At 39.2% G+C, this 10,820-nt stretch overlaps 1 protein-coding gene across 2 annotated transcripts; it reads left to right on the forward strand.

Annotated features, from left to right (window-relative positions):
• The first annotated feature begins 48 nt into the window (after positions 1 to 48).
• LOC110984435 (uncharacterized) lies at positions 49 to 10,446 on the forward strand. Of its 2 annotated transcripts, XM_022244641.2 has the most exons (8): positions 49 to 1,141; positions 2,729 to 3,168; positions 5,236 to 5,262; positions 5,550 to 5,749; positions 7,035 to 7,119; positions 7,690 to 7,901; positions 8,424 to 8,572; positions 8,682 to 10,446. In XM_022244641.2, the coding sequence occupies exons 2-7, from the start codon at positions 3,109 to 3,111 to the stop codon at positions 8,533 to 8,535; spliced, it is 696 nt and encodes a 231-aa protein (XP_022100333.1). In that variant the 5' UTR covers positions 49 to 1,141; positions 2,729 to 3,108; the 3' UTR covers positions 8,536 to 8,572; positions 8,682 to 10,446. The 2 variants fall into 2 exon arrangements, with proteins under 2 accessions (XP_022100333.1, XP_022100331.1); XM_022244639.2 differs by having other exon boundaries at positions 8,424 to 10,446.
• Positions 10,447 to 10,820: the final 374 nt, after the last annotated feature.

The following is a 10,820-nucleotide window of genomic DNA, read 5'->3' on the forward strand; positions in this document are numbered from 1 at the left end:
CTATGATGCAGAGAATCCAGAATTTTCGAGATCTGTGGAAAAGGCCTCAAAGTTCACGCACTGAGAATTTGTTTGCATGAACGGCCAAGAACGGTTTGACGTGCAAGCTTGAAAAAAAGTAAAATAAATTTGCTTCTTGTATTCCACAACAAGTTTGTGTTGCAGCCCAAAGGGATAAAAGTAACAAAAAGTACATAGTAATGTGAGTTTGCTTATGTCTAGTACCCCAGCATTAAACAGAGAGAAAAAGCCTGGAGAGACAGAGAGAGGGCGCTCGCAACCCACACCGTTACCACTGACATTTTCTCAGTGCATAAGGAAATTGTGGCACTGGCCAACGAGCGTTTTTAATTGTACCAGTGGCCACATGTTCGTCACTCCTGTAGGTGTGATTTAATAAGTTTGCTTTTGAGAAATGTTACTTTTCAATTTGCAGCGCACGCAATTATTTTTACCTTTACGTGTAAAGAGCAACTCATTTACTCATTGTCACTTAAAGGATATTTGTTATCGGTTGAGTCAACTTGCCTTCCTCGAGCTTAGCCCCGCCCCCCCCCATTTTTTTGAGCTGTTTGGCAGAACAGCGAGCATACAGCAGCTGGAAACCATGCACTGGCAGACACACAACACCGCTGCATGGGCACCTTTTTTATGCTGAGAAACTAATTTCTGTGCTCGCCACTTTTTGCCGTGTTTATAGCAAAACTAGTATTCATTGCTTTGCCAACGCTATCTACCGAATGCAGCACTTCTACCTCCCTAGCCCATAACACGGGCACGAGATAACGACGTCAATAAACTAGTTTCAAGTGTAGAATACACATGGGTTGGGCCTGATAGCATGTGTACTGCAGAGTATAATGTGCAATGGTGTGCAACCCACAAACTCGCAATCAATATAGCGAAGGCCACTATTATTGAATCAATACAATATTGTTGCCCATATGCGCGCACACTATATATCCTTTTTAACCACCTGTATTGTCAATGTTCATCCAACAGCACAGCATGACCTGTGTAGGTCACTAGTGCTGTACACGTAGGCGTAGCAGGCTTTCATGACTGCCGCTTCGGTTTCCATTAGCCCTAGCTATCTTTGGCAACAGTTTACCAGTACAGAACGAAGGTGATTTCAGTACAGGTAGGCGAATTTATCGTAGCATTCTATGCATTATAAAGTATCATTTAATATTTCTATGTATTTAACGTACTATATAATTCTCAAATATTAACGCAATTAGCAGTAGTTGCACATGCAGGCTTCTGCAAAGTATCGTGGTGTAGATTTATTAGTAGGCTAGAGCGCATGTGTACATTAGAATGGAATCTTCGACTGTCAACTGATATATCAAATGCAAGTCCTTCAGTTTGTTTTGTAATAGGCCTACTCAGCCTGTTACATAGATCTTTGCCATTTCTCGGTTGTATACAAACAATTTCAAACGTACGTCCGTGTATGACTGCATGCATGTTGCATAGAAAAAAATCATTAATTGGACTAATGGTGTGTCTTTATGAACATTGTCACGACAATTTTCTATAAATTCAGTCTTAACAATTGTTAAATTGAAAACGCATACTTATCTGAAACCCTTTGAATGTATAAGGTATGCCACATTAAGAGCCTCGACTTGTTTAAAATCTTTCGATTTATCATCTTTTCTTACCAGTTGTTTTCGAGTTGTTCTTTTTAAGCTTTGGAAATAAATGTCATTGAAACTGAACAACGAAATAATCCATTCGCCTAAAGGATTGACATCAATATCATTAGCATAATACACTTGATTAATTGAACAGCCAACAGCTATGCACGACGAACATGTGCAAATATATCTGAAATGGCAATCATGCATGTAACGCATTCTGTACCAGCGTGCACGCATTCGTTTGGGGTTAATTATGCAGACCGTTAATGATAAGCAAACATTATACGGTACACTTCCGCTGATCAGCACACCATACCATCTATGTCGTTACATGTATTTCTAATTTCTCTAACACGGAATGGCATGTAAGTACAAATTTAACATGATAATGGTTTTAGTTGCTTCGATTTCTGTCCATGTCGCTGTTGTAATTACAGTTCTGGCTTTAGACGTTTATTTTCAGGTATATGACAGATTCAGATACGCTATTTCATGTCCTTTCTTCATACTCCTAAAACCATTGAGGAGCTACTTCATTTCATGAACACGTTCAAACATTTTATGTTGCAAGAACTGGTTTCTCCGGAAAGATCTGAATCCACATATCAACGAAATACAATGAAGAACTCCAACATTCAAATATTTGACATTAATTTTTTTCCGGGGAGAAATTCGCCAACAGAAAACGAAATGGTTCATACGCAAAGGCCCTGCAGAGGAATCATCCAAAAAGTAGATGCTGGACAATGTCACGCACGAAATATCTATGCAGTTCATCGGTATTATCACCCAATTTTAGACCTTCATGCTTCCCAATTAATTATGCATATCAGTAAGATAAGGTGCACTCGGCTGAAATGTCGCGAGGCGTCGGTGCAACGTAGGCCTACGATGACACTCTGCTCAGCTTGGCAGGCTGAGTCGGGAAAACCTACGCATAATACATGAACATGATCTAGGGATAGAGCAATCACACAACGCACGGCGCCGTGTGCGTATGCGCGTGGTCAGTGTAGAATCGCATACATCATCGTCATTACATTTACAAGCTGTCTTTTATGTTTTTCCAATTTCATCTCCAGTGATTAAGATCGACCCCGTCATCCTCACGGCCATCAAGACGATGAAAAGTACTCACAGAATCGGATTTGTTTGAGGCTTTCCTCGTCAACTGAACAGGGGGCAAACCGTTTGGAAACGAGATATATTTGAGGCGTTTTAGGCGTTGTAGTGTGGATTGCCTTGACAGCATCACCATCGAACTCAAGAAGTCGCAACATCCATCAACATCGCATACGCTAAGAAGGCGGCCATGTTTTACTCACGAGCTAAACTGGCCATATGTTTCATTTCAACAAGGTTAAACTCAACGCGATAGCTCCCCTGTCAAGTGCGTTTATTCTCCATTCAATATATAATAACTATTATAACAAACGAAGTTATCGTATATGAAATATTAAGGATGGGAAATCCGATAGAGTACGACCCAAATGAGCTAATGAAATTGAAGGAACGTTGTGAGGTGAGTAACATGATAATTTGTTTTGATATTCGATGTCACCTAAATGTTAGTTTCGGAGTATAACGATGTAATCTTAAACCATGCACTTCTTCATGTATATGTCATTAATTTGAGTACGAAACGTTTCACTTTGTAATATCACATTGCAGTTGCTGGTAGGTTGATTAAGCACACAATGCATGGCCAATTGCAGACTAGGTTAGTTTCTTGGTTTTAATGGGTAGATGTAGAGTTATCTGTGTGGGTTTTTGATTGGGTATCTTGAAAATGCCTCGAATATAACATTACAACTATTAAACACTGTATTTTTGGAAGTTGTTAACCAATAAGTCATGAAAATGTAGTAGATTAATGCTTTCTGTTATTTTGCTCCATGAATATTCTACTTACATTATTACCACAAGCGCTCTTTTCCTATGAGTAAAATAATTTTTAAAAATCTTTCCCGAATGCCCCAAGAATACTTAAAGACTCCAAGTAGTTATTTCTCTGCCATTATGACAGGAAACTGTTCAGCAAGTATAACTCTCCATGCAATTCAGCAAACGTTTTGAAGTAGGCTAGATCGTTGATCTTTGTACATGTACTTGAAACATCAAAGTCAGGTATCTGATAGTACTTGCCCTCTTCGTTAGTAAAATATTATTCGTTATTGCGATAGTGTGAGTGCACATTGATGCATTCGGTTTCCGCCTTGATGATTGTGCTCGTATTTGTAGGCCTGTCCTCGTTAAATTTTATGGAGAGACTATTAATATAAGCCAACTTAAAACAGTAAAGCTGATAATAACCTCGAAGGGCACATAATATTATGCATCCATACGAGGATCTGTAAAACGTGGTAGGAATGTAAATTGTTATACGTGTACTGATCTGAGATATGATCATTCTGATTATCGATACTTTACGATGAAACAGCGCAGCAGCAAAGCCAAAGGATGCTGAGCCGTAGAATGTAATTGGAATTCTCAGAACCGAATCGGGATGTTAAAAGGAACATTATTGGGACTGTGGAAATAGATGATGAACGCATTGAACGTGTTGGATTATATTCCCACGTCGGTTCTCACTTTACCATTGTCTTCTTGGTCTGATTGTGTGATTTAACCTGACCGGAAGGCAAATTCTATTTCGCTACGGGCAAACAAAACCCTGGATACGCGGCTGTCGGGCAATACAAAATGACACTGTATAACAGTGTAAAAAAAATCGGCCACGAATAGCACGAGTATGCAATTCACATTTCAACTTTTCAATTATTTTTCGACCAACCATATATAGCTGTTTCTTTGAACTATGAGAAAGCCAACCGCATCTTTTTTACGTTCCGTGAGATTTCGGTAAAGCTTATAGGCCTAAAGTTAGATATGTACCGTCGTAAAAATTCCTCGTACCCGTGATCAAACTGTTTACGATCTCACTAAATGCTACTTAAATTAATGGAAGTTTCAAAAGATACGTTCAATGGAAAATCACAACCATACTAAATGATCACTTAAAACTTAAAGCATTCAAAGCGAGGCACGTCTATGATTTCAGGAGGCGAAGCTACATATGTAGCGCAGTTGGATTTGTGTGCCAACGCATCTCTGGATATAACATGCATAAAAAATGCAAGCAGCGTTTGAAGTATTCCGAAATAATGGCAAGCGAGGAGAAATTCATTATCAAGGCAGAGATCATACTCCGTTATCTTGTCATTCTTTCATTTTTGATCTGTCTTCACGTGATACGAAACGCAGGGCATGTCGTTAACTGTAGTCAGAATTCACAGGCAAGTTCTCAAATAAATATAAAAAAATTACCTCACAAAAGAAAGCACTTTCTTAAATATCGTGTTTCAGATGATATTATGCCCTCTATAAGGCAGCAAATACGCAATGGAGAGGTTCTCACCCAACTCTGCCCAGGGCAGAAAGAAAGTGCCAAAGACGGCTGGCAAGGAGACTAAAGATTTGAGGAAATTGGCCTACGCATGATGCCGCAATGAAATGAACGATACTCAAACTGGACATGGCACTTTAATGGTTTCAAAAGTTCAGTCCCTTTTTTATCTTTAATTTTCAGATTATCTTCAACGCAGATCCATCGCAGGTTAGTACTTTCAATATTCAGTAGCAGTGTTGAATATTCATTAACAACTCTACCTATTCTGTTTTATACAGTTCACTGCAAAGTATCATATTCATTAATTTCATAAAAATCTATTACATCTGATGAAAGTTTCGTGTTTTTTATTACTTAAATATCAATTGTACATTTGGTGGAATTATCCTGTTTAAAAGAGATATCAAACTGAAGACAACAATGACATTTGTATACATGTATTCGCTTGAATCTGAATTCGAATGCTTACATTTTGGGGAAAAAATTGCTTCCAGTACTTAACGGAGCCCAGCATTATTCGATTCCTGAAAGCGTTTAAGAATGTAGACGACTCCTTCGGGGCCATCTTAAAGTGTAACCAATGGAGGAAAGACTACGGAGTTGAAACAATCAACCCTACGTCTTGTCCGGAAGTTGATGCTGAGCTCAGCACCAGAAAAGTGGAGCTACTTCGGCACCGCGACCGGCATGGAAGGTGGGCTATGCATGTTCTCAGAACGCGTATTTCCACAAGCAAAAATCTTTTTCAAGCAGAGAAAATATGTGCTTATGTGTTATACATTTCTTGTGAGTGGTTCTCAGCTGATTGCTGCTTGGCACAGAAATTTACTGAGCAAACAAAATATTTGCTTAGCAAAGAAACAGGTTATACCAGCCAAAGTGCGTATCTCTTGTGATTGTTCTGAGCTGATGCTTGCTTAGCGCATGATTGTACTAATATTTTCTACTTACAACTGCATATGAATTCGGGCTTTACGTGGAATGGAGAGCAAGTTCGTTAAAGGATACTTTCAATGTACAACAAATTCACTTGAGCAGTTCAGTGTTCCGCAAGAACCAAAACTGAAGAATTAAACAAAATATGTCGCTTAAAATTATTTCATTTTTCTTTTAAATAATAGAACTAAATGAGTTAATGATAAAGCCTACAGTTGCTTGTTTTCCATCCTAAAGATTTGATTAAAATATTGTCAGAGCTTGTCAGAACTTTTTTGCTGCCGACAAAGACTCTTCGAAAGTTATTCATTGGATTTTTCTTTCCGAGTCGGCATTGTGGCTAATACATATATACTACTCAAAAAGAGTTAAGGACCACTTCTTTCTTAACTTGTAATTTTTTTTCCAAGCAATGATCGATGAGTGAGGTCTAGTTCCTTCACTACTTGTTTGTTCTTGACAGTGTTCACATTGGAATGGAAAAAATTAAAAATGTGCAATGATGCAGTATCCATTCAACAGTAAAATATCTCATATAAAAAAGTACACACAAAATATAAAGTATTCCTTAACTTTTTTTGAGTAGTGTATATTTGGTGGTTACTATAAGGCAAGTACACTCTTACGCCGTCAATAACAGGTCCTTCAGACTTGGCAAATTACCTACCGTTTCTTATCTGGAATGCAAACAATGGAAAACAAATGATTGGGAACTACAAATTTCCTAGTTATACGCGGATCCTGTGGTAACAGCCTCTTGTGATCGAGTTTTGACTGTATTTGGTTGTGGGTATATTTGAAGGGTTATTGCATAAACCATTTTGAATCATTAAGGAAAGATTGATAGCTTTACCCACCAGGGTTCTATCTTATTTCAAAACTTTAATTTCTCCAAACAACTTAAGAAGCAAAAACTTGCCAGTTAACCACTCATTAATGTGGAACCTTGAAGCAAGTGTTTTGCACTGCGGTAAAGATGTCTGGATCAACTCTTATTTACGTCAGTTGTGCTACATTCTAACCTATCCGTCTTTATGCAACAGACCAATGATTTTGCTACGGGTAAGACATCACAAAGTGGCAGAAAAGAACAAAGAAGCCTTGACAAAATGCATGGTATACATTCTGGTAAGTAAAATATTAACAGCCGAGCAAGAGTTTCAGTGGAGCATAGATACAGGTGTTGTGTCATGTACGTCATGTATGCTGAGATTGCCGAGACAGGAGATTTAGCTGACACAATTGACAACGACCACAAAAACCATGCTGGTTCAAAAAATTACCTTCCAATTTTGGGAGTACAAACATTTCTCATTTATGTAGAAAAATGGCAATACTTAAAACAAATATTTCAGTAGAAAATGAGTATGTACTACGTTCCACTGACACTCTTGATTCACAGCGACTGAAATTAAAGTTAGTTTTTGCTGTTTTATCACAAGTTGAGGGCCCAGATGTAAGTTTGATTGCCAAGTCGTAGTGCACTCCTCTTTAGGCGTCATTTGTGCAGTTTTCAACTGTTTTTAAACAAAACTCGCACATACTGTTTGTCACTTATGGAATTGCACTACATGTAACTTGTCTAATTTCCTGATTGGTATTTGTTGTGCATGTACTGGTCAGGTCAAATGAGCTTATTACATTTAACCACACGTCTTCTTACCTGTACATGCACATGTGTAATTTCTACCCTCAAAGGAATCAGCATGCAAGAAGTGCAATGAAGATGTTATTGACAACGTTTGTGTACTGTTTGACATGCGTAAGTTCAGCATGGCCAGTATGGACTACGACTTTGTCAAAACCCTGATCTGGCTGCTATCCACTAGATACCCAGAGCGGTTAGGAGTGTGCCTGGTCGTCAATGCCCCTATGGTCTTCCAGGGATGCTGGGCTGTCATACGACCCATGTAAGTGCTCTCACCAGTCCATGTCTATTCTGATCTTATCGCTTAAAACGAACAAAAGCCAGCTGAGCTAGACCAGCTGAGCTCGGCCAGCTCAGGGGTGAAGTGTTTAAGATGTATGCACCGCATGAGTCCAATCCAAGACAGCTTGTAACTACATGTATCTTCCCACAAGCTCTCAGGCAGAACTGTACACTCACAGTGCTTAATAAATTGAGTTGGTTAAAATTAATACGATTTGCAGCTTTGCAAGGTGAAAGTGTAAACTGGTGGAGGTGTAAATTACTTAGGCCTATCAGTCTGGAGAGAACCAGAATTACGTGCAGTTAGTACAGTCGTAATGGGTGTGCACGTGGGTGGAACATGACTGTGCAAGCTGTGGGACTACTCCAACCAGTAGGGTGTTGTGGCCTGCCAATATGCATATGCACCTCGCAGTTTTTGAATGCTCGCTTGATTGTGGTGCCACTGCAATTAATGTTGTCTCCTCACTTTCTTCAATCCTGTCAACTTCTTCCACGGCAGGTTGAGTGACATTACAGCACAGAAGGTTGTTTTCATCAACGACGAGATGGCGCTAGCCAACTACCTCTGCCCGGACGCCCTACCAGACAATCTCTTTGAGGAGCTAAGCTGAACCCAGCACACAAAGCCCCCGTCATGTCCATCAGGAAGTGTGTTCAGTACAAACATGACCAACAGATATTGATGATTACTTAAAGAAACTAAAAGCCAAAGTAGACCAATAGTATTCTAAGTGTCCACTTTCTCCATCTATGACAGATGTTTCCACACTGTGCTTTCAAAAGCTGGTCCTGGGGTAGACTTGAAATCAAGTCGGTAACTGGCCTGGTGTAGTCCACCTTCCTCGCGATGCGTATGTACCGGTGCGGTTCGGCGTGCAGTTTAATAACATGGGGGAACGGTCAGTGCAACCACGCTCCACAATGGCCACGCATCGTATCCGGGCCAGATCATGAGTGCGGAAAGCTGAATCACGAGCAACGGTGAACAGGCCCAGCATGAATTGTAAAACAACGCAGTATGCTGGCTCATATCGGTTGTTCTGGATGACAAACACAACTGACTAACAACTTGATTTCATGACTAGTCCGGGGGGATCACATTTTACCAGATATTCTGAAGGCAGGCATTGTTTGAGAACAAAAAAAAATTGACATCGTTGTAGGACGTTTCGTGGATTGCACGAGCACTTTATTTAACAGGCGAGTCGCCCTCGGGGCGTAGTGACGATGTCATTCTGGTTGTTCTCCAACAGTGCTTTCCATTCTGAAAGCACATATAACAGCAATTAATACCTCACCCAATCAGAAATCGTATAAAGAAAGTTTGCTGTTCCCCCATTCTGACAGAAAGTTTAAAAAGATGGATGACCAACTGACAACGAAAGTGTGAAGGGTCAACTCATTCATATGCTAGAGGGTCACAAATCTGTTCTCACCAAGTACTACTTCAGAACTTATTAGTTGCAACAATATGTAGGAATAACAGGACACTCCTTTTTAGGCAGGGTCACAAAAAGGTTTGACGACGACGACTTTCTCATTAACGTTCATTCAGACCTGCACAACAGGTGACTTAAGTGATTTACATGTTAGTTATTTTTGTGATTATTTTATGGGTAACTGATTTTTACTCTGGTGGTGTTAGTGGGACTTACTGGAATTGCAAAATTATTACTAAAATGAGATTATCTTGAATGAACATCTCGGGTTCAGTTTTGTATGGCATCAGATTTTGGGACTGACCCGGGTCTGCCCAGGGACGTGCCTACAGTTCTGTCATGGGTCTGACTCCATGATTAAAGACATTCTCCGATATGGATTCCTGAGGTTCTTGAATAGAAAGTTTTCAGACAAGAATTAATAATGAATATTAGTGAAAACAGTTCACTGTAGTAATGTGGATGTGTACATGTATGTGCCTTCATGAAAGGCATACATTAGTAGTAAATATGAGAAGATCGTGCATACATGTGATTAGTTTTGCCCTCTGTCAATGTTTTCATTTTGGAATTGCTCTGATGGAAATGTGTACATGTATTTATTTTTATAGCACATTAAATGTAAATACATTAAGAGCTGTGACAGAAAAATGCTGGAATTTTTTGCTTCAAGGTAACAAAACACTCTGGGAAAAGGTATGTATTTCAGTGATTTTTTTTTACAGAGTGTTTATTTTAAACGATTACAATTTCCAAATAAATTCCAGAAATGACTCTCTGCAGCTGTTTGGAGAGTGTACACCATTTTTCATCTCCACACCATTTTTCATTAGAATGACAATTTTTAACAGATACCCGTAGATGTCTGTACAAAATTGTGTCTACACATGTGAACATCATGTCCTTTAAGCTGAGCCAAAATGTACCATGTGTGTGTGTATTTTAAGATTTTTGATGCCTTTTTTCATTGTATTTCTATTGTTAGTTTGGATGATAATCACGTAGTTGGGTAGTAGATAAATTTATGTAAAAAGTTGTTCCCGTGTTGAATAAATCCTCCAGAACACAAAAAATGTATAAAAATCTATTAGAAATCAAAACAGGTGCATTTTTCCTTTCTGCAATGTTCCCCTCCTATCATTGAATCTGGTGACAGTAGACACACTCACTAGTCATCTGCAGTTACCCCTTCAACGACAGTAATCATTGTGATACAGGTAACTTATGAGAAATCCAACTGTAAAGGTCAAGTGCAATGAGTGATCAGGCTACAAGGTGGCAAAGCCTTAATTTTGGTCGCTTACGTTCACTGAGGCATGTCTCTGGATCACCAAAAGTAAATAAGATGAAAATTAAGAAATGAAATTTAATGTACGGTCATTGCGTACGCGCAGAACATGTGCAAGAACCCGCTTGGAAAACTTACAACCATCTGTCTTTCTTTTGCCGCCTGGGGG

The sequence above is a fragment of the Acanthaster planci genome, linkage group LG02, assembly GCF_054643075.1.
Source record: "Acanthaster planci isolate LZ-2023a linkage group LG02, COTS_SCS, whole genome shotgun sequence".
NCBI classification, from domain to species: domain Eukaryota; kingdom Metazoa; phylum Echinodermata; class Asteroidea; order Valvatida; family Acanthasteridae; genus Acanthaster; species Acanthaster planci.